Here is a 24,085-nt window from a genome sequence, read left to right on the forward strand (position 1 = left end):
CGCTTTTTGGGCTTGGAAGAGCATTTTAATTGGAAGGGGTTTCTTAAAAAGACAAGGCAGATAGAGCATTGGGAGGGGTTCCAAGGTCAAAATTTGGGAAGACAAGTGGATATTAGGGCTAGACAGAATTCAATATAGAAGGAATCCTAACTTTCACTTAGTGAGAGATCTGTTAATAGAGGGTGTAGGGTGGAATGAACGAAAGATTAGTGAGATATTCCCATTAAAGATAAAGGAAAAGATTTTGCAAACTCCAATCAGCCTAACTAATAGTGGAGATACACTTGTATGGCCTTACAGATGGGATGAAATGTACACAATCAAGACGGGTTACTATGCAGTGAAAAAAGAGCTAACAGAGCAAGAGGGGGATGTTCCGTCAACCAGCACAGATTTTAGAGACTTATGGAAAAATATATGGTTTCTTCAGATCCCACAAAAAATTAAATTCTTCCTATGGAGAGCAGTACATAATATTATTCCTATCAATTACAACTTATATAAAAAAAGAATTGCTAAGGATCCTAAATGTCAAATTTGCATGGAAGAAGTGGAAACGACAGAGCATGCTCTATTGCTCTGTCCATGGACAAGAACAGTATGGTTCGGAGGACAATCTCATTGTTTTCCAACCAAAGAATCAGTGACAAGTTTTAGTGCATGGCTAATGAAAATGTTTAGAAAAATAAAGACACAAAGCAAAGAGGACAATAAAATCAGGTTGGCCAGGATTGGATTCATGTGCTGGGAAATATGAAAAGCAAGAAATAATATAAATTTTCAACAGGCAGAAATCAATCCACAAGTAATAATTATAAAAACAAATATGATGGAATCAGAATTCAGAGCAGCCAACAAACGGAAGAAACAACTCAAGCCACAACAACAGTTCAGTCAAGAAGAAAGAACAGAAAAGCTACCTGGAGACCGCCTCAAGGAGAGTAGATAAAAGCAAATGTTGATGTAGCATACCAAAAACAAACAGGGGAGGGTGCCTTAGCGGTAGTAGTCAGAGATCGGATAGGAAGAATCATTACCGGAACAACAGAGAATATCAAGGTCTCGTCTAGTCTAGCAGCAGAGGCACATGCAGTTAGAGGAGCACTAATTTTGGTAAAAAAAATCTTCAAATAAAGCAAATAATAATAGAATCCAATAGTCTCACCTTAGTCCAAGCTGTGAAGTCGAAGGCCAGGATTGGGGAGATAGAACCAATTCTTAAAGATATTCAATGGCTTGCTTCAGAAATCCCAAAAAGTGGTTTCACATGGATTCCAAGGGAAGGGAACTTTTTGGCGCATCAAGTGGCGAAGAAGTGCTTGGCGGATGAATTATCGGCAGATTGGACATGGAATTTGAAGGGAGATCTAAAACAAATTGCATTTTTAGAGGCTCGGGGCTTGAGTAATTGTATCCGCTGGGGTCGAATCGAGGGCCAAGAAATACAGCAAGACAGAAAATCTACCCGTCGAAGATGGAAGAGGAAGACAGCGGACCGCACCGGATTTAGGAGGGCAGGTGAATTTCGAAAACGAAAGAAGCCCACAAGTGATGCAATGTCCGGCGGCGCAGGAAGAGAGGGAGCAAACCACTTCTTTCAGGCTGGAAAAAAATGGAAGAAGCCTCATTGAAACTCGACGTCGAAACGTCTTCAACAGGAACGATAATGGAAGAAAATGCAGTGGGTATCGCAGCAACCGTTTCAGAAGAACTGGTGGCGACAGACACCAACCGGCGAAGACTTCTTCAATGTCGGCATGTTCGGGCTTCAAGCGGTCCCGGTGATACGGGCTACGGCAGCGTGGCGGGCGGAAATGAAAGCGCAGGCGACAGAGACAAGGATGGAAAGTATCATGACACATGTACGGGCGACTTTGCGGTCGACGAGAATGATGTAGGCGACGGCAACGTAGCAGACAAAGGCAATAAAATGGACGACTGCGCGTGATGGGTGGAGACCTGGTAGTAGCGCATCACAGAGAAGATGAAGATTGCAATTTGAATTGCATATGTGTTTTAAAATCCGGATCGAATTGGAATTGGAGCTTCGTTTGTATTTGGATCTGGGTCGAATTGGCGGTTCGGATCTTGACCCAAAAAAAAATCTGACTTCATGTCCAAAACAACAACAACAACAACAACAACAACAAAGCCTTGTCCCACTAAGTGGGGTCGGCTACATGAATCAAACGACGCCATTGTGCTCTGTCATGTATCATGTCTACAGAGAGACCGTTTACATGTAGATCTCGTTTGACCACCTCACGGATGGTCTTCTTAGGTCTTCCTCTGCCTTTCGCTCTTTGTCCATCTTCCATCTCATCCACCCTCCTGACTGGATGTTCTATCGGTCTTCTTCCCACATGTCCAAACCACCTGAGACGCGATTCAACCATCTTTTCCACAATGGGTGCTACTCCAACTCTCTCCCTTATATCTTCATTCCTTATTTTATCCAATCGCGTATGACCACTCATCCATCTCAACATCTTCATCTCTGCCACACTCAGCTTATGTTCGTGCTCCCCTTTAGCCGCCTAACACTCCGTACCATACAGCATAGCCGGTCTTATAGCGGTGCGATAGAATTTACCTTTAAGTTTTAAAGGCACTTTTTTGTCGCATATAAAACCAGATGCACTCCGCCATTTTGACCAACCTGCTTGGATCCTATGATTTACATCCTGTTCAATCTCTCCATTATCCTGTATGATGCACCCAAGATACTTAAAACTTTTAACTTTTCGTTGGATGTTTTCTCCAATCTTTACCTCTATATTGGAGTTTTCCCTTCTCAGACTGAACTTACATTCCATATATTCCGTCTTGTTACGGCTTATGCGCAGACCATACACTTCTAGAGCTTCTCTCCATAACTCCAACTTCTTATTTAGGTCTTCCCTTGACTCTCCCATAAGGACGATATCATCGGCAAAAAGCATGCACCATGGCACAGGCTCTTGGATGTGCTCTGTGAGTACTTCCAAGACTAATGTGAAAAGGTATGGACTTAAGGATGATCCCTGGTGTAATCCTATACCAATAGGAAATTCCTCTGTCACACCACCTTGAGTCTTCACACTAGTTGTGGCCCCATCATACATGTCTTTAATTGCCCGAATATATGCGATCCTTACTCTCCTCTTTTCTAAAACCTTCCATAAGACCTCCCTTGGTACCGTATCATACGCTTTTTCCAAATCAATAAACACCATGTGCAGATCCCTTTTATTACTACGATACCTCTCCATCATCCTTCTTAATAGGTATATCGCTTCAGTGGTAGATCTGCCTGGCATAAATCCAAATTGGTTCTCTGTTACTTGTGTCTCTTTTTTCAACCTCCGTTCTATCACCCTTTCCCATAACTTCATAGTATGACTCATAAGCTTAATCCCTCTATAGTTTCCGCAACTTTGTATATCCCCCTTATTCTTGTAGATAGGTACCAAGGTGCTCTTTCTCCACTCATCAGGCATCTTCTTTGACCTTAAAATCTCATTAAAAAGCTTGGTTAACCAGTTGATGCCTTTTCCTCCAAGACCCTTCCAAACCTCAATCGGGATATTATCAGGTCCTACTGCCCTACCATTTTTCATCTGCTTTAGAGCCTCTTTTGCCTCGAAGTCTCGAATCCTTCGATAGTAGTCAAAATTTTGATCTTCTTCCCTTGTGCATAATCGACCAAGGCTCGGAAGAGTCTTCTGTCCCTCATTAAATAACTCGTAGAAGTAGCTCTTCCACCTTTCATTAATCTTCTCCTCTTGAGCCAACACCTCTCCATCCTTATCCTTTATGCACTTAACCTGATCCAAATCTCTCGTTCTTCTTTCCTGACTCTTTGCGATTCTATATATACATTTTTCTCCTTCTTTCGTGCCCAAAGACTGGTAGAAACCCTCATATGCTCTTGTCCTTACTTCACTTACAGCCACTTTTGTCTCTTTCTTAGCCGCCTTATATTTTTCCCAGTTATCTGCATTGCGACATAAAGATCACTCTTTAAAGCATTCCCTTTTTATCTTTATCTTTTCTTGTATACTCGCATTCCACCACCAGGACTCCTTGTCTCTTGGTCCTATTCCTTTAGATTCACCAAAACTTTCTTTTGCTGTTCTTCTAATAACTTCTGCCATCTCCCTCCACATCTCTTCTGCGCTTCCATTCCCATCCCACTTTGCCTCTTCTCCTACCCGTCTTAGGAAGCTTCTTTGTTCCTCACCTTTCATCCGCCACCACCTCGTCCTTGGGTTCTTCGTATGATGTCTTTTCCTCAACTTTTGCTCAACGCGAAAATTCATGACGAGCACCCTATGTTGTGTTGTCAAACTCTCTCCCGGGATAATTTTACATGTATTTGCGATGAGAAGATCAAAAGTTGAGGAAAAGTCCAAAATAGTTTTACCCTCGGCATTGATCACCCCGAAACCATGGCCTCCATGAATACTCCCATATCCAGTCACTTCTCTCCCAACATGGCCATTTAAATCTCCTCCTAAGAAAATCTTATCTCCCAAAGGTATGCCTTGAACCAAACTCTCTAGATCCTCCCAAAACCTTATCTTATGTTGTTCATCCGAACCCACTTGCGGTGCATAGGCGCTAATCACATGGAAAGCACCTCCCTCCACCACAAGTTTGATAGAGATGATCTGATCTCCCACCCTCTTGACATCCACTACATCTTTCTTCCACTGCTTATCCACAATTATTCCAACCCCATTCCTATTCTTCACCTTTCCTGTATACCAAAGTTTGAAACCAGAAGTATCCAACTCCCTAGCCTTTGCACCAACCCATTTCGTTTCTTGTAGGCACATAATGTTAATCTTCCTCCTTGTCATGGTGTCCACCACCTCCATGGACTTTCCTGTTAGAGTGCCTATGTTCCATGTCCCAAATCTCAACCTTCTGTCGCTTCGACCTTTACCTTTTCCTTTGTGAACTAGCTTATTTACCCTCGTCCATTCACGAAAACGCGAGAACCCTTACTCATTTAACACTACATCCGGGCACCGATGCAGCGGCTCTTGCTTCGACACCGTACTCGAGCCATACGGCACGTTGCTTCCGGGCAACGACCTAGCTTTAGCGCAATAATGTCTTTAATTCATGTCATGGGGGTTCGGCTATAATTTTATGTTGGTTGCCGAAGACCTAACACAACCCTCCTCCTTTATCCGGGCTTGGGACCGACTATGTACCACAAGTGTAATATAGGCGGAGTTGACTTCATGTCCAAAACAACAGAAAAAATAATATGACTTCTGATATTCTTTCAGCGCTGCCTGCTTCGTAGTTTCGTTTATCTCATCAATCTTGTAGCTAGCTACTACCAAGGTGCGAAACTTTGGAGAATGAATATATGTTTCATTTTCCATGGACATATACCTGACACGTAGTACATATATAGTTAATTTGACCATTCAAATTTCTATAATCTCATTTGAATCTTCTTATTGTCAGCCTTTATTTTTTTCTTTCTCCAAAAACACCACCGTATGTAACAAGTCATCAAAACTACTTTTGCCAAGACTACTGACTAAACTTGTTGATTATTTGCCTCTAATGTTCTATACTAACCAATCAATGCATCATTCTTTTGCATATTCATATGCATATCCAGACACCAAACGATCAAACTATTTTTATGTCTTTCCTCAAACCCATATTATTCCAAATTTGCCTTTTCTTCTTATTCAAATTTTCCATAGGCGAAGCAAATGACAATAACAACCAACTTGAGTACCTCAGTCAGAGTTGCTCAACCAACAAAACCTTCCCTCCCAACACCACCTACAAATCCAACCTACACACCCTCCTCACCTCTTTCTCTTCCGTTGCCGCCACTGCCGAGTTCTACAACACCAATTCCTCCGGCGGAGATGCCGCCGGCGAAACAATCTATGGCATGTTCATGTGCAGGGGCGACATCAAGAGCCAGAAATGCCAAAAATGCATTGAAATGGCAACGCAGAAAATAGCCTTAAGTTGTCCAAACTCCAAAGAAGCCATAATTTGGTACCATGAGTGCATGGTTCGTTACTCCAACCGCTCTTTCTTCTCAACCGTGGACGAATGGCCACGGCCTAAGTACATCAGTCATCACGAAACCTCGAATATAACCACGGAAGGGAGCTATGGATGGTTGTTAGCAACCACGTTGAACGATGCCATTGCTGAGGCTGCGAAATCTGCCAATGCCAATAAGAAATTTGCAACAAAACATGTGAGCTTGGGAGGGTCTCAGAATGTGTATACACTTGTTCAGTGCACACCTGATTTGTCCAGCCAAGATTGCAGCAAGTGTTTGAATGATGTGATGAAAGATATTCCTATCTGCTGTTTGGGAACAGATGGTGGAATGGTTTTGTATCCAAGCTGCAATTTGATGTTTGGCTTACATCGATTCTACTCCGACGCTAATCTTCCTATTAATTGGTACCAATTACCTAAACCTTTTGTTGGTAAACCACTTTCAGGTAAACCTCTTACTATGCTATTAAATATCTTACATTAATTCTTGTCGGTTTGCAAAGAAAAATGTTTCATTTGGCGTATACACACACACTTGCTAGTTGTTACATATCCACCGCCACGCCAATATATCCTAATATAGTTATTTTGTTCTTTAGTTAGTGGTAGTTATTTGTCAGTTAAAGTATAGCTAATGATTTTCATAAATAATTTATAACTTAATTAAAAAATATCATAGTTGCACAAATAATACTATTGTAGAAAAAGATATACCCGTGTAAGAGATAAATTGATTAGGGAAGGGGGAGTGGACCAAAGTCCCGTGTGGTAAAAAGTATTCTCGAGTTTATGCGCAAATGGATGAACCTACTTGGCAATTTGGCATAAAATAATAATAAACATATGAATAAATAAAATAAAACAAAGACTATTTTCCATGTGTTTCATAGCTTTCATATTTCCAAAAGACTGCAAGATAACTAGTGGTCATCTACATATATAAATAATAATTTTTCCCTTGTTTTTAATCAATTACATCTAATGTAGAATATGATTCCATTCTGGCCAGCTGGCTATAGTGATAGTTGTTGAAATGATCATGTTCTAGCCACCACCAACCAATCAACCCACCCATATCAATAATCGACCATTCATTATATCCTCCCTCTAATTACTCTCCACTTTAATTAAACACGAAAGATTAGAGTTAGTTAGGAATGATGTAAATAATATAAGGAAAAGTATATGGAACCAACTAATAACCAGCCAAGAATGGAACAACATAATTAATTATTAATTAGTTTTATTAATTTATAATTTAATTTATTTTTTAAATTATTGTTGACCACATTCAAAATATGAGGGAAGATACGCTAGTGATAGAAGATAATCACGTAACAGATCCTTTGATCATTAATTAGCTGGTTCCATATAATTAATTATGTTTTATTAATGCGTAATACATGAAACATAGAAATAATATCCAAAACCATCCAATTTACAAGAAAAAGAAACATCCATGTGCCTATCAGTAACAACATCCAGTTAAAGTCACCAGTACCTCTAGTTTACCAGTTGGCTGATTCTTGGCTTATATAGAGTTGGTTCCCTAGCATTGTTGATAATATAATGTCGTTTCTTAAACTCATATTATTCAACTACCTTTGCTTCTTTCTCACTCTCATCACCACCTTCAATTTGTTCATAACCGAAGCCAGTAATAATAATAATCATAGTAATGACCTTGATTACTTGAAGTGCGATTGTTTAAACAACAAAACCATCTCTCCCATTATCCCCACTACCATCTACAAATCCAACCTCCAAACCCTTCTCACCTCCCTCTCTTCCCACGCGGCCACCGCCGGCTTCAACAACGCCACCGCCGCCGGCGGCCACCCGAACGAAACAATCTATGGGATGTACATGTGCCGCGGTGACGTCAGCAACCAGACATGCCAAGAGTGCGTAGAAACAGCAAAGCAGGAAATAGGGTCAAGGTGTGGGAATAACTCGAAAGAAGCCATAATTTGGTACCACCAGTGCTTCCTTCGCTACTCGAATCGTTCGTTCTTCTCTACCTTGGATGAGTGGCCTCGCCTTGAGTACATCGTTCACAACAATGGCAGCAATGCGGGCAATGAAGGAAGCTACGGGTGGTTGTTGGCGAGCACGTTGAACGAGGCAATTGAAGAGGCGAAGAGCAAGATGAAGAAATTTGCAACAAAACACGCGAGCTTAAATGGTTCTAAGAACGTATATACACTTGTTCAATGCACTCAGGATCTGCGGAGAGAAGATTGCAGTAAGTGTTTGAATGATTTAATGAAGGATATTCCTATGTGCTGTTTGGGAACCGATGGTGGGATGGTTCTTTCTCCATGCTGCAATTTGATGTTCGGATTACGCCAATTTTACTCCAATGTTACTATTCGTACCACCTGGAATTCACTACCTAATTCTAGACTTGGTAAATATCAAACTAAGCTTTCAGGTAAAACTTTCCTCTTGGCTTAATTTTGTAATTTTCTATTTCTTATTTATTTTATGCTAAATTTTTGTTTACATTTGGGTAAAAATTGACTTACAGTCTACATGTGAAGTTAATAGTTAAAAATGGATAAATAATTTGATAGATTTAACTAAATTATCATTTAACTATTTTTAGCTATCAACTCCAAATAAAGTTAGGTGCATCTAAATTTCTCCCTTATTTTTAAGAGTGATTAGACTGTTTGATAGCATGCCATAACATTATTTGTCTCAAAAACTTAAACTAATAGTAAAAAAAATGGATGAAAGTGACTTTGTGACTTAAAACTAAAGTTATTTGTGACTTTGTGTAAAACTTTGATTTCTAATATTTTCTCAAAATTAAATTCATAATATTTAAACAGATATTATCTTTTAATTTAATTAGTATATAAAATGCTAAGACTCGCAAATGGAAATAATACTTCAACTTATTAAGGGATATTTATGAAAACCATTGAAGAAACACTTGCATTATTGAATTCACGGGCAATATTGATTGTTATGCAGGAAAACCAAGTGGCAGAAGATTAAAGATTATCATAGCGTCTACTGTTCCTATTGTTGCTTTCTTGATGCTTTATTTCTTTGGCTATCATTTCCGGCGATAAATGCTCTGCGGCGTTATAAGGCTATCCTTAAAGAAAATTGTATGTAATGTGTGTAAAAAGGAAAATCAGTCCTTATGAACTTTCGTTTTCTAATTAAGCTTAGCAATTATATATTTTATTCTTATGCTGCATGCTATTCATATTTCGCGTATCTTTGTGTAGTTGGAAACGAAAGTACTACTTTGGAGTCATTGCAATTTGACTTAGTTACGATTGAAGAAGCAACAAACAATTTTTCTTGTGCAAACTTGATAGGTAGAGGTGGATTTGGAGAAGTTTACAAGGTGAGAGATGAAATTAGTACAATATATACATGTTACTTTATTTTGTTTTCTCCTTGTATTAATTCCTAAGTTATTTATATAGGGCATTCTTTCTGATGGACGAGAAATAGCGGTAAAAAGATTATCAGTAACTTCCGAGCAAGGCATTGCAGAATTTAAGAATGAAGTTTTGCTGATAGCTAAACTTCAACACAGAAATCTTGTTGCATTATTGGGATTTTGCTTACAAGAAGGAGAGAAAATACTTATTTATGAATTTGTTCCTAACAAGAGCCTAGACTACTTTTTATTCGGTTAGTTTGTTAATCCCTTGAGCTTAATTTTTATAAAGTTCCTTGTTGTTTTCTTTGTATTCATGGAATTCTACTTTGTTATCTCTCACCTGTACCTTCCTTGATAAATTTTGCAGGTTCTGAACTGCATAGGCTATTAAGTTGGTGTGAGAGATTTAAAATTATAGGCGGAATTGCTAGTGCAATTCTTTATTTACATGAGTATTCTCGCCTCAAAATTATACACCGTGATATCAAACCTAGTAATATTTTATTAGATGCCAACATGAATCCTAAAATTTCAGATTTTGGCATGGCAAGAATGGTTGCTATTGACCAAGATCAAGGACGAACACGTAGAATTGTCGGAACATAGTAAGTTCTAAACTTGTTAATTGCTTACCATCTAAATACACTTGGCATGTGTTAAATTGGATTTATAAAGATCGGATACTTAGAAATGTTACAATGATAGCCATGAAACTATTTAATGTGCATCTTATACATAGATAAGCATAATATTTATTTTGGTTAGATTATCCACAAAGAAGTTATTGTTATTCTTTATGTATTTAACTATTGCTTGTTGTTTTAATATTATTGATTTCCTTTTGCAGTGGTTATATGTCTCCAGAATATGCTATGTTAGGAAAATATTCGGAAAAATCTGATATCTTCAGTTTTGGAGTTATGATTTTGGAAATTGTTAGTGGCAAAAAAAATTCAAGTTCTTATGACTCTTACTACAACGATGGTCTCTTGAGTCATGTGAGTACCAAACAACTAGCTTTTCTCAATCAATTTAATAAAGTGTATATATACACACACATATGATTTCAGTGTTTAATATGATGAGATGGTTGTAGGCTTGGAAGCAATGGAGAGATGGGACACCATTTGAAATACTGGACCCAAATCTACATGAATCATGTTCTCAAATGGAAGTGATTAGATGCATCCAAGTTGGTTTACTATGTGTTCAAGAAAATCCTAATGATAGGCCACAAATGGCAGAAGTAGTTTCATATCTAAGTAACCTCTCCATTGAGTTGCCATTTCCTCACGAGCCTGCTTTTTTTGTACATGGTAGAATGAATCCAAATATGGTCGCACTAGAAGTTGATTCAGGACACCTAAGCAATAGTTCCACTCAACATTCACTCAACGAAATGTCTATTAGTATCTCTGTTCCACGATAGTACGAGGTCAATTGAAGCCATTACACGTGTGTGTTAGTGTGTACATATATGAAATTCAAATTCTTTTATTCAAATAATGGATATAATAAATATCAGTTACTTTGAATTGATGTGCAAATACTTGTTCTGTATCAACTGTGAGAGCACATTTGGTTCTTTATATTTATTTCTGTGTTTGTGCCCACAAGGGAATTTGTTTATTTGTTGTAGAAAAGTTTTGTGTTGCTTCTTGTTTATAGAGGAACGTGTTCTAGTTCATTAATGAATGTGTCTGCTATTCCTGAAAAGAGTAAGTCCTGAGTTATTATGTGTTCTACTTCTAAGTTCTTTTCTGGTTCTGAGCATTTTTCTCATAATACAAATCTTCCAAGAGAATATTTGGTTTTGGAATTAAAATGGAGGAGGTAGGAGTAAATGATTCGTTAAACCAAGAAATAAAATCATCTAAGTAAAATACGCATATAAAAATTGGGAGAAGAGTTAGTTGTGCTCCCTAGCTGCAAAATCAGGTTCGAATTCTTCCAGCTTTATTCCTACATTTCTACGTTGAATGCTACTGCACTTGATGGAGACCCTCTATTGTTCAAAGGTAATTCCTTGGAATAAAATTAGTCTGTTAAAAATGTTTCTTCTGTAATAAATTTTCATTAGGTATTTTCCTTGGAATCTTTTCTGTTGTCCTTTGCCTAAGTTCCTTAATAATTACATAATGTGAAACAGACAACTAGATTTTTTTTTAACGAACTTTCCAACTCATTAACAGTGATCAAATGCTTTTAATTAATACAACGGGCTAAAAAATCCGATGCTTACGTCCCCATCAATGAGTAATGGGGGTAGCCAAGTTGCCATCTAGGACCCATGCAAAAGTGTTGGCTTCTCCACCTACAAGATTTGACAAAACGATTGGATAAGAATCTCAAGATAAATACAATTCGACACTTACATTTTATTTTCTCACATTGAAATAAATATAAGTTTGCAAATAATAATCCACAGAGAACGGAAGAAGGTGTGTCATTCACGTTTCCATTATTGGCAAAGTCGCTAGCGTAGTTGTCCAAAGAGGTCAAATCCTGCTTTGTTGACTCATGCTCACGGTTCCAATTATATCATACATTTTCTTTTCATATATGGCCACCTCTACAGTGCTCCTTTTCATTGAACATTTACAACACTAAGAGTTATCATTATTATCATTTCTTTATTTTCCCTTTCTTAATGCAGAAACCTTTATTCACAACTTCACCACCTTCATCATCATGTTCGACACCAAAAATATCACACTACCATTCTTACTTAGAACCCTAACACTAACAGTACTTTTGACTTCAGAACATGCCTCAGCTTCTGTTTTCGATTCAGTCAACTGCACAACCAACTCCACCTTCGCTCCAAACAGCACCTTCGACGTCAACCTCAGCACACTCTTCTCATATCTTACTTCCAACGTCACCAACGGCAACAATCTCAGGTTCTTCAACGCAACTGCAGGCTCTCACGGTTCAGACGCCGCCGTCTACGGCCTCTTCATGTGCCGTGGTGACGTGCCACTTGCACTGTGCCGAGAGTGCGTCGGTTTCGCAGCGCAGAACATAGCCTCGTCGTGTCCCTCTGCTAACGAGGCTGTCATCTGGTACAACGAGTGCTTGTTACGCTACTCCAACAGATTCTTCTTCTCCACCATGGACGAATGGCCAAGGTACCTACACTACAGTTTAAGAATTTCAATTAGTTTGAGTTGTAAAGTTTTGGATCTTGTATAATCTGCTTGTGTTTAGGTACCAGATCAAGATCCCGTTGGGGGACCCTGTGGTTTTGCACAGCAAAGGTTTCTACAGTGCTTTAGGGTCCATATTCAATGGGATTGGAAATGAAGCAGCGTTGGCTCTTGGCGGTTCTGATAACAAGTATGCAGTGAAGCAAGCCGCCGCCACTGCAACCACCACAGTGTACGGTCTTGCTCAGTGCACGCCGGACCTCTCAGCCGCTGACTGCAAGCGGTGTATCGTGGACGCGGCGGCTGAATTTCCAAGGACTTGCTGCGGCGGGAGCATAGGGGGAAGTGTTTTGTTTCCAAGTTGCATTGTTAGGTATGAAACGTATCCGTTTTATCAGCATTCAGGTACCTCCGGGACATTAACAACAACTAATAAGGGTCAGTTCATATTCTTTCTTTAATTAATATTAAAAATCAATTAGAAATGAATGTTAGGAATAGGATTATCAAAGTTTTTGCATCCATTCAAATTTGAGTAAGAAAAGGTTAAATAGTTCTATGTTTTGACAGGAGGAGGAAATAGCAGAACACAAGTGATTGCTATGGTTGCAGTTGTGGTTGTGATTTTGGTGATGGTTTTATGCTTTGGCTACTTTTACCTTCGAAGAAAACTGAGGAAGAGACGCAAGACTGGTCTCAGAATCAGAAAAAACTGTAATTCCAGTTAACTAGTTTCCTCTTACTCTCAACTCTCAACCTTGATAGAAAAGCCTAGAGTAGTTTGAAACTCTGTTCTTGTGAACTTTGTTTTGTTGTAGTTAGGCCTGATATGAGTGCCTCAGAGTCTTTGGAATTTGATTTGGATACAATTCAATTCGCAACAAACAATTTTTCTCAAGGGAGCAGGATAGGCAAAGGAGGGTATGGAGAAGTCTACAAGGTGCTACATTATGTAAAACTATGTGATGAGAATAATGTAACATTATGGTTCTTGTTCTATTTTCTTGCACTTTCGTACTAATGGCTTGAAGTTCTAGGGAATTCTTCCTAGCGGAGAAGAAATAGCAGTGAAGAGGCTCTCAAGAAATTCTGGACAGGGGGTGGAGGAGTTCAAGAATGAAGTATTGTTGATAGCTAAACTTCAGCACAGGAATTTGGTGAGGTTAATGGGATTCTGCCTCGAAGATCAAGAGAGTATACTTATCTATGAATATGTACCTAACAAGAGCCTTGATCACTTCCTATTTGGTATGCTAGTTCAATTATTTGTTATCTTTTTACATCATAATTTAATTAAATTATTTAGTTGTTCATAGGAAAGATCCCTTCTGTTTTTTCTCACCTGGTTGGTTGATGACAATCTTAGATCCCTCCAAGCGAAGAGAATTAACTTGGTCGCAACGTTATAAAATCATAAAAGGAATTGTTCGAGGAATTCTTTATCTTCATGAAGATTCTCGTCTCATGATAATACATCGAGACCTCAAACCAAGCAATGTTCTACTTGATAATCAAATGAATCCCAAAATTTCTGACTTTGGAATGGCGAGGATAGTAGATACAGATCACATCCAAGGATGTACTAACAGAGTTGTGGGCACATAGTGAGTCATATATCCTTAACTTTACCTGCTAAATCCCTCTACACATGATAAATTCACCTTTTTTTTCTTCATTTATTATATTGAAAAGAATATAGAAAACGAGTACTATCCTTCCTGTCACATTGGATCAAGTTAAAAGTTGAAAATATATTGCCTAATTTGCCGGTTCAATATTTGTGATCAAAGAAAAATAATATGTGCAATGTAATGCAATACTACATGAAAATATTTCTAGACTTTTACCATTTTTATTTGGGTTAGATGGTATCAACTAATCTTTCTTGCTTGGCTAGTTTATTATATTGTACTAATACTTTTTTAACCCTTTATTATGTAGTGGTTATATGTCTCCGGAATATGCAATGCATGGACAATTTTCAGTAAAATCAGATGTTTTTAGTTTTGGAGTCATGGTTCTTGAGATTATAAGTGGAAAGAAGAATTCGTCTTCTTTTGATTCATGTCGTATTGACGACCTCTTGAGTTATGTGAGTATCAAGTCCCCAAAATTTCATGTGATGAACTCTGTTGGAATATTCAAATCAAATCAAAACATATCATTTATTTAATTTGTGGTTTCAGGCATGGAAACTGTGGAATAGTGATGAATCAGTATTTCAATTGCTGGATCCAGTTCTGCAAGAAACTTATAATCCAAATGAAGTTGAAAGGTGTATCCAGATTGGATTATTGTGTGTACAAGAAAATCCAGATGAGAGACCTACAATGGGGACCATAGCTTCATATCTTACAAATGATTCAGTTGAAATGCCATATCCTCAGGAACCAGCATTTTTCATGAAAGGAAGGACAAGGCGGCATGCATCTGGACATGAATCATATTCATCAGGTCACACCACCAAATATTCTTTCTCATCCTCTGTAAATGAGATGCCTACAACTGCTTTCTTCCCTCGATAGTCCTCCTTTTTTTTAGGTATAATATAATATAATATATAACAAGATTTTAATTATCTTATACATAACTTATCACTTTACTTTTGTGGGTGTTGCGACAATTGCATAGTTTTCTCTGTTTTTTCTTCCTTTGTTATTCCTTCCCTAATTTTGACTTGAAGAATTGTTTAATTTTATGTGTAACGTATCGAATATTTTTTAAGGGATATGTGTTAATTAATACGTTTAAAACAAAAGCTTAAAGTATAAACAGCTATTTTTAAATAAAACTTTATCAATATAACTTAAAAAAATCGTTTATACTAATGTTAGCCCCTAGATTTTACATATTAAACTGAAAATAATGGTGAAATATTGCTGATAATTCCAGAATCGATACTAAAGAGATATTGGAAAGAATTGGTAGGAAGGACATAAATGGTGAGATGTGGTTGCGGCAGAGTGGGTTAATCTAACATAACATGAAGAAAAGAGATGAACTAGTAAAAAAAAAAAAAAATTGGAAGTGTAAATTAATTCCAATTTGCATGATTGCATCAAACTAAACCGCCACAACCGGTGTCAAAGACCAGAAAAAGAAAGAGCCATGTTGGTAAACTCTGTTCCAGAAGTGGGTGAGGAGGCATGTGGGAAAGCTGATCCGGAAAGAAGGGACAAGTGACAATGATGGTGAAAGACTGGTGGTGGATGGAAAAAGCATACATTTTATATTTTGATGCAAGATATAGTTTGTAATTTATTTTGAAATCTTGTAAATGTTTAAAAAGGAAAATAATATAATACAATTTTCTGATTTATTTCCTCTTGTCAATGATCAATTTATTCTGAGGTGTTTTTTTTTTTTTTTTGAGCAGGAGTAATATTTTTCATAGTAATTAAAGTATTATGTTTTGGTTAATAAGAGTGTGATATGTTTGTTAATTTTGAATAAAATCTGACCAATTTAAAAATAATATTTGATAATTTTTTTTCAAAAATATTATAATACATAAAATAACTAATTTTTATATATACTGATATAATAATTATATTTATTAGCTTATTGTCATGTGCTATCCTAAAAAAATAAAAACATTATTTTATAGGACTATGTTATATATATACTAAAATTAGTTATTAAAATCAGTTATCAGTATAAAATATATATTAAAATATAAATATATATTAAAAATAAATTAAATTATATATGTATTTATAGTATATACAAATATATTAATCACTGATTTTAGTGTACGAATAATATTTTTGTATTTTATAATAAATGATAGATATTGCTGACAATTAAGAACCTCTGATAGACAAAGTGGCTAACCAAAAATGCCACAAAATTCTCAAGGTACTATTTGACTTATTAGTGAATTCTTTCCGTACAAACTTGATAGGTTTATTCTGTGAAAGCCATACTATTCTATTTGGTTAAACAGCTTTGTGAAGCCTGTAGTTTTATTTTTTTAATTTTGTCTTTCTAACTTTTGTAAGATTTTAGGATAAGTTATATTTGCAACATGGAAAAGACAATCATGCAAAATGAGTTGTTTTACAATAATCGTAAAAAGAAAATAGTTATACAACTATCATTATTATCGTGAACGAGAAATCAATATCTCCATAAAGATAATTCTATATAGTTTTAGGCTAAAAATTATGCATCATTATCAAAAGTCTCAGATTTTTTTGGGTAAGGCAAGAATAAAAGGAGTTGATCAAACTCATGGAAATAATATCAAGTTACCAATATAATTCAACAATATTAGTATTGTAGGGGCATGGTAATGAGTTTCCATTACTTTTCTTGCATCTTGCGAAAAAGCACTCATTTTGAATTCAAACAATCTAGAAATCAGACTTACCATCAAAATATCAAACAAAAAGATAAGAGTAATAGTAGAGAGTTATGAAAATTTATTATTTTTTATCAGTAATTAATTATTAATGTTTAAAATTATAGATTAAGATATATTATAAAATTATTATACTAAAATAATCAGATTAATAATTAAAAGTGATGAATAAAAATAATAAATTCTGATGTTGGTCAAACCGTTAAATATGGTAAAGCCGTGGAGACATAAGCAACGGACCAAAACATGTTTCAGGCTAAAGTCAGAGCAGTACAGTCAAACCTTGTGTAACGGCCTGGCCCAAACTCCTGCAGGTCGACCCGACTCGAGCGCTACCCGACCCAGACGGTTGGGCGAACAGCTCCCAAACCGACTCTGACACGCGTCATGCACAGCTCATCCGCAGCTGTGAGGAAACGCCTTGGAGAAAGTGGGCCTGTCCTCACAGGGCCCACGTCTGACACAATATATAAGGGGAAGGACAGCCCTTCCCCCAAGGTACGTCACACTTTTCCACCTAACCATTTTCCCTCCTGCACACTAGCTGACTAGAGCGTCGGAGTGTCTTTGCAGGTGGCACCCCCTCTCCCCTCACACGACGAGAGCACGGCTTCCCGGCACTCCCATACCCAGTGTGATCCCGATCGAAGCGTCCTCATCTCCTCCAACGAACCACCCGAACCATCCGGAAGCCCTCATCACGAACATTGGCGCCGTCTGTGGGAACAACGCTTAAATGGAAGTCGCGCTGGGTCCCGGAGACCAAACCCGAGGAGCCGGAGCGGAGGGGGCAGCCTCCGTCGCCTTACTAAGGGGGCGGCGGAGGTCCCCCCGACAACACACAGAACAGCACACGAGGACACGACCCTTCGGGGGAACGGACGGCGACAGCGCCATTATAATGCAGGAGCTACGCCATAGAGTCCAGAACCTAGAGCGACAGTTGGCCGACCAGGAGCGTGACGGACGAACCACCGATCCCAGCTACACCCCATCCCCCGAAAGCGAAGAGGGAGACTCCCACCGAAGCCGCCAGCGACGTACCTCCGCATCCCGAACGGAAGCGGAGAGCACGCGCGAGGAGTCCCCGATTTCGAGAAGACGAAACGACACGATCATCTACTCCCGGGGCAGGGTAACCCGTCGCGCGGCATGAGATCGTGAAGACGGGGAAAGGAGATCCGCGAGGACACGACAACCTGTGATAATGGGCGCCACCCCATTCCACCGATCTATCCTCGAAGTCCGGTTGCCGAAACACTTCGACAAACCAACGGACATGAGGTACGACGAAACTCAAGACCCTCTAGAACACCTCACGGCCTTCGAGGCCAGGATGAATCTGGAGGGAGTAGGGGACGAGGTAAGATGCCGTGCCTTCCCGGTAATCTTAGCGGGACCCGCGATCAGGTGGTTTAACGGCCTCCCGCAGGGATCCATCTACAGTTTCTCGGACATCAACCGTGCATTCCTGGCCCAATTTACAACACGAATAGCAAAGGCAAAGCACCCGATCAACCTTTTGGGGGTAACCCAAAGACAAGGAGAGCCGACCAGGAGGTACCTGGATCGGTTCAATGATGAATGCTTGAAAATCGACGGCCTAACCGATTCGGTGGCCAGTCTTTGCCTGACGAACGGCCTCCTCAACGAGAACTTTCGAAAACATCTTACCACGAGACCAGTTTTGACGATGCACGAGATCCAGACGGTAGCCAAGGAGTACATAAATGACGAGGAAGTCAGCCGAGTTGTGGCTGCCAATAAACGGCAGTCCAGCTACAATCAACCCCGGCAACAGGGCAACGGGGAAAGGCTAAAGGAACAAACCAGGGAAGAGGCGCCAAACAAGGCACCAAGGACATTCCCCCGAGTCGGAAAATTCACCAACTACACTCCGCTCACTCTTCCCATCGTGGAAGTTTTCCAACAAATACCTGAGAAAGGAATCCTGTCGAAACCCCGACCACTCAAGGACCGCACTGGAGGGAACAAAAACCTCTATTGCGATTACCACAAAGGCTACGGTCACCTAACGCAGGACTGTTTTGACCTAAAAGATGCACTAGAACAAGCGATAAGGGAAGGTAAACTAGCAGCATTCTCCCACTTAATCAGGGAGCCAAGGAGACGTTATCGCGACCAAGATGAAGAAGGCAAAACCCGCTCGGCAAAGCGGCGACAAGAGCCAGAAGACAGAGATCACGGCCTCACTGTGATAAACGTGGTGACGGCCAAAAATGCCGCACCAAGATCCAGATCGGCGCACAAGAAAGACGCAAAGATATTGTCGATCTCCTCCTCGTCGACGCGAAACTTTAAGAAGCCTCCATTCATTTCTTTTGGCCTGGAAGACCGATGGTTCGACGACGCCCCGGAAAATCCACCCATGGTCATCACGGCCAGAGTGGGAACCGGTCTCGTCAAACGCATCCTTGTTGACACGGGGGCGGACTCGAACATCATGTTCCGCAACGTATTCGACGCACTGGGACTAAGGGATGCCGATTTGACAACTCACCAACACGGGGTCATTGGTTTGGGCGACCATTTCATCAAACCAGACGGAGTAATATCCCTGCCGATCTCTGTGGGACAATCCCAGGGCCGAAGATCGGCGATGGCCGAGTTCGTGATCCTCCGAGACTCCACCGCCTATAATATCATCCTGGGAAGGAAGACGATCAACGATTTTGAGGCCATAATCAACACAAAGCTACTAGTCATGAAGTTCGTTACCGATGACAGATCTATAGGGTCCGTAAGAGGAGACCTTGAGACGGCAGTCGCTTGTGACAATGCCAGCCTCTCCCTAAGAAAGAAGTCCAAGGAGGCGTCCGGCGTGTTCCTAGCCGACCTAGATGCCAGAGTAGACGACAAACCCAGACCGGAACCAGAAGGGGATCTAGAGAAGTTCATGATCGGCGACGCGGAGGAAAGATTCACGTTTGTCAACAAGAACCTCCTGCATGAGTTGAAGGAGCCCTTGGTCGAAATGATAAGAGCCAATAGGGACTTGTTCGCCTGGACACCGGCCGACATGCCGGGCATAGACCCAAAAATTATGTCGCATCATTTAGCCGTGAAGGCGGAAGCGCGTCCAGTAGCCCAACGGAGGAGAAAGATGTCGGCGGAGAGGGCAGAGGAGGTGGCCAAGCAGACGGCCAGCCTCCTAGAAGCAGGTTTTATACGAGAAGTAGACTATTCGACATGGCTCTCGAATGTAGTTCTAGTAAAAAAGCACAACGGCAAGTGGAGAATGTGCGTAGACTACTCTGACCTCAACAAAGCATGTCCCAAGGATTGTTTCCCCTCCCTAACATAGACGCACTCGTCGATGCTGCGGCGGGATACCGGTATCTAAGCTTCATGGACGCCTACTCCGGTTACAACCAGATACCGATGCACCGTCCAGACGAGGACAAGACGGCGTTCATAACGCCGGGGGAAACTTTCTGCTACAAGGTGATGCTATTCGGCCTAAAAAATGCAGGGGCAACATACCAAAGGCTAATGAATAGGATATTCCACGACCTCATAGGGAAGACAGTTGAAGTCTACGTGGACGACATCCTCGCGAAAACAACGCGACCCGACGACCTCCTGAACGATCTGGCGAGTGTATTCGCGTCCCTTCGACAACATGGCATGAGGCTGAACCCCCTCAAGTGTGCCTTCGCCATGGAAGCTGGAAAGTTCCTTGGATTCATGATAACCCAAAGAGGGGTAGAAGCCAACCCGGAGAAGTGCCAGGCGATACTCCAAATGAAGAGCCCAGGCAGTATCAAGGACGTCCAAAGGTTGGCAGGGCGGCTGGCCTCATTATCGTGGTTTCTCGGAGCATCGGCAACAAAGGCCTTACCGTTCTTTAACCTCATGAAGAAAGGAATAGCGTTCGAGTGGACGCCCGCATGCGAGGAAGCCTTTCGGCACTTTAAGGAAATCCTGGCAGCACCCCCGGTCCTCGGGAAGCCAAAGGACGGGGAGCCATTATACCTGTACCTCGCCATAACAGGAGAAGCCCTGGCCGCAGTTTTGGTACGAGAAGAAGGGAGAGTACAACAACCAGTCTATTTTGTAAGTAGAGCCCTACAAGGGGCAGAGTTGAGATATAACAAATTGGAAAAGCTAGCTCTGGCACTCCTGACCTCCTCGCGGAGGTTAAAGCAATACTTCCAAAGTCACCAGATTGTCGTAAGAACGGACCAGGGGATCCGGAAAGTGCTCCAAAAACCCGACTTGGCGGGAAGAATGATGACCTGGTCCATTGAACTTTCCCAATACGACATACGATACGAACCCCGGCAAGCCATCAAAGCACAGGCGATGGCAGATTTTCTAGTAGAAGTAGCGGGGGACCCAGTCGAAGACACGAACACACGGTGAAAGCTCCACGTAGACGGAGCCTCCAACCAGACGTTCGGAGGAGCCGGGATCATCCTGGAAAGCCCGGCTAGAGTCGTGTATGAACAGTCAATTAAGTTCGAATTCCCCGTTTCAAATAACCAAGCAGAGTATGAAACCCTTATAGGAGGCTTAACCTTAGCAGCAGAAGTCGGGGCAACGAGGTTGGAGATATGCAGCGATTCGCAAATCGTCACCTCCCAAGTGAACGGGAGCTACCAAGCCAGGGACTCACTGTTACAGAAATACTTGGAAAAAGTCAAGGACTTGAGCCGAAAGTTTGAAGAAGTCACGATCCAGCACGTTCCGAGAGAAAGGAACACACGGGCAGACCTTGGTGCGCGAAATTGTGAACAATACTTTTCACAACTCTCATAATCCCCGGTCATGAACTCCAAGAACTTGGTGGTTCAATTCCATGGCATTACACAACTTCGCACAACTAACCAGCAAGTGCACTGGGTCGTCCAAGTAATAAACCTTACGCGAGTAAGGGTCGATCCCACGGAGATTGGTGGTATGAAGCAAGCTATGGTCACCTTGTAAATCTCAGTCAGGCAGACTCAAATGGGTATAGTGATAAACGAATAAAGCATAAAGATGAAGATAGAGATACTTATGTATATCATTGGTGTAAGAGCTTCAGACAAGCGTATGAAGATGCCTTCCCTTCCGTCTCTCTGCTTTCCTACTGCCTTCATCCAATCCTTCTTACTCCTTTCCATGGCAAGCTCGTGTAGGGTTTCACCGTTGTCAATGGCTACCTCCCATCCTCTCAGTGAAAATACGTCCCTGATGCTCTGTCACAGCATAGGCTAATCATCTGTCGGTTCTCGTTCAGGCCGGAATAGAATCCATTGATTCTTTTGCGTCTGTCACTAATGCCCTAGCCTGCTAGGAGTTTGAAGCACGTCACAGTCATTCAATCATTGAATCCTACTCAGAATACCACAGACAAGGTTTAGACCTTCCGGATTCTCTTGAATGCCGCCATCAGTTCTTGCCTATACCACGAAGACTCTGATCTCACGGAATGGCTGGCTCGTTTGTCAGGCGAGCACTCGGTTGTCAGGCGATCAACCATGCATCATGCAATCAGAAATCCAAGAGATATTCACTAAGCCTCGAATGCTTGTAGAACAAGAATGGTTGTCAGTCACCTTATTCATAGGTGAGAATGATGATGAGTGTCACGGATCATCACATTCATCAAGTTGAAGAACAAGTGATATCTTGGACAAAGAACAAGCGGAATTGAATAGAAGAACAATAGTAATTGCATTAATACTCGAGGTACAGCAGAGCTCCACACCTTAATCTATGGTGTGTAGAAACTCCACCGTTGAAAATACATAAGAACAAGGTCTAGGCATGGCCGAATGGCCAGCCTCCCAAAGAGGGTTCAATCATCAAAACATGATCAAAAGATTTAAAAGATGAAAATACAATAGTAAAAGGTCCTATTTATAGGAAACTAGTAGCCTAGGGTGTACAGAGATGAGTAAATGACATAAAAATCCACTTCCGGGCCCACTTGGTGTGTGCTTGGGCTGAGCAATGAAGCATTTTCGTGTAGAGACTCTCCTTGGAGTTAAACGCCAGCTTTAGTGCCAGTTTGGGCGTTTAACTCCCAATTAGGTGCCAGTTCCGGCGTTTAACGCTGGAATTTCTGTAGGTGACTTTGAACGCCGGTTTGGGCCATCAAATCTTGGGCAAAGTATGGACTATCATATATTGCTGGAAAGCCCAGGATGTCTACTTTCCAACGCCGTTGAGAGCGCGCCAATTGGGCTTCTGTAGCTCCAGAAAATCTACTTCGAGTGCAGGGAGGTCAGAATCCAACAGCATCTGCAGTCCTTTTGAGTCTCTGAATCAGATTTTTGCTCAGATCCCTCAATTTCAGCCAGAAAATACCTGAAATCACAGAAAAACACACAAACTCATAGTAAAGTCCAGAAAAGTGAATTTTAATTAAAAACTAATAAAAATATAATAAAAACTCAACTAAAACTACCAAAAACATACTAAAAACAATGCCAAAAAGTGTACAAATTATCCGCTCATCACAACACCAAACTTAAATTGTTGCTTGTCCCCAAGCAACTGAAGATCAAATAAGATAAAAAGAAGAGAATATGCAATGAACTCCAAAAACATCTATGAAGATCAGTATTAATTAGATGAGCGGGGCTTTTAGCTTTTTGCCTCTGAATAGTTTTGGCATCTCACTCTATCCTTTGAAATTCAGAATGATTGGCTTCTTTAGGAATTCAGAGTCCAGATAGTGTTAATGATTCTCCTAGTTAAGTATGATGATTCTTGAACACAGCTACTTATTGAGTCTTGGCTGTGGCCCAAAGCACTCTGTCTTCCAGTATTACCACCGGATACATACATGCCACAGACACATAATTGGGTGAACCTTTTCAGATTGTGACTCAGCTTTGCTAAAGTCCCCAATTAGAGGTGTCCAGGGTTCTTAAGCACACTCTTATTTGCCTTGGATCACAACTCTTATTCTTTTTTTTTCTTCCTTTTTTTTTCGGTTTTTTTTTTCGCTTGCTTCTCTCTCTCTTTTTTTTTTGTATTCACTGCTTTTTCTTGCTTCAAGAATCATTTTTATGATTTTTCAGATCCTCAGTAACATGTCTCCTTTTTCATCATTCTTTCAAGAGCCAACATTCATGAACCACAAATTCAAAAGACATATGCACTGTTCAAGCA

General features: G+C 40.5%; 3 protein-coding genes and 1 pseudogene across 5 annotated transcripts; all 4 read left to right on the plus strand.

The window, feature by feature from the left end:
- The first annotated feature begins 1,666 nt into the window (after window positions 1–1,666).
- Window positions 1,667–8,577, plus strand: LOC130950185 (putative cysteine-rich receptor-like protein kinase 23). The gene is made up of 4 exons (XM_057878718.1): window positions 1,667–1,922; window positions 5,715–6,441; window positions 7,590–8,470; window positions 8,567–8,577. The coding sequence occupies exons 1-4, from the start codon at window positions 1,667–1,669 to the stop codon at window positions 8,575–8,577; spliced, it is 1,875 nt and encodes a 624-aa protein (XP_057734701.1).
- A 411-nt stretch (window positions 8,578–8,988) lies between these two features.
- Window positions 8,989–11,211, plus strand: LOC130947574 (cysteine-rich receptor-like protein kinase 10; annotated as a pseudogene).
- Window positions 11,212–11,890: 679 nt separating this feature from the next.
- Window positions 11,891–15,893, plus strand: LOC130947568 (cysteine-rich receptor-like protein kinase 10). Of its 3 annotated transcripts, none has more exons than XM_057876269.1 (9): window positions 11,891–12,576; window positions 12,656–13,032; window positions 13,165–13,317; window positions 13,413–13,534; window positions 13,632–13,842; window positions 13,961–14,198; window positions 14,536–14,686; window positions 14,781–15,048; window positions 15,487–15,893. In XM_057876269.1, the coding sequence occupies exons 1-9, from the start codon at window positions 12,137–12,139 to the stop codon at window positions 15,531–15,533; spliced, it is 2,007 nt and encodes a 668-aa protein (XP_057732252.1). In that variant the 5' UTR covers window positions 11,891–12,136; the 3' UTR covers window positions 15,534–15,893. The 3 variants fall into 3 exon arrangements, with proteins under 3 accessions (XP_057732252.1, XP_057732250.1, XP_057732251.1); XM_057876267.1 differs by having other exon boundaries at window positions 11,893–12,576; window positions 14,781–15,135; XM_057876268.1 differs by having other exon boundaries at window positions 11,893–12,576; window positions 13,165–13,308; window positions 14,781–15,135.
- A 2,271-nt stretch (window positions 15,894–18,164) lies between these two features.
- Window positions 18,165–20,282, plus strand: LOC130950186 (uncharacterized). The gene has a single exon (XM_057878719.1). It carries the CDS (start codon window positions 18,165–18,167, stop codon window positions 20,280–20,282), a length of 2,118 nt encoding a protein of 705 aa, XP_057734702.1.
- Window positions 20,283–24,085: the final 3,803 nt, after the last annotated feature.

Source organism: Arachis stenosperma, chromosome 9, assembly GCF_014773155.1.
Source record: "Arachis stenosperma cultivar V10309 chromosome 9, arast.V10309.gnm1.PFL2, whole genome shotgun sequence".
Lineage (NCBI taxonomy): Eukaryota > Viridiplantae > Streptophyta > Magnoliopsida > Fabales > Fabaceae > Arachis > Arachis stenosperma.

Bases quoted from the DNA above. Each gene is read 5' to 3' on its own strand.
- LOC130950185 (XM_057878718.1), top strand. From the start codon at position 1,667: ATGGAAGAAAATGCAGTGGGTATCGCAGCAACCGTTTCAGAAGAACTG. The intron at 1,923-5,714 runs GCAATAAAATGG...AATTTTCCATAG, and splicing joins CGGCAACGTAGCAGACAAAG to GCGAAGCAAATGACAATAAC. The intron at 6,442-7,589 runs GTACCAATTACC...TTGGTTCCCTAG, and splicing joins GCTAATCTTCCTATTAATTG to CATTGTTGATAATATAATGT.
- LOC130947568 (XM_057876267.1), top strand. From the start codon at position 12,137: ATGTTCGACACCAAAAATATCACACTACCATTCTTACTTAGAACCCTA. The intron at 12,577-12,655 runs GTACCTACACTA...GCTTGTGTTTAG, and splicing joins ACCATGGACGAATGGCCAAG to GTACCAGATCAAGATCCCGT. The intron at 13,843-13,960 runs GTATGCTAGTTC...TGACAATCTTAG, and splicing joins CCTTGATCACTTCCTATTTG to ATCCCTCCAAGCGAAGAGAA.
- LOC130950186 (XM_057878719.1), top strand. From the start codon at position 18,165: ATGGGCGCCACCCCATTCCACCGATCTATCCTCGAAGTCCGGTTGCCG.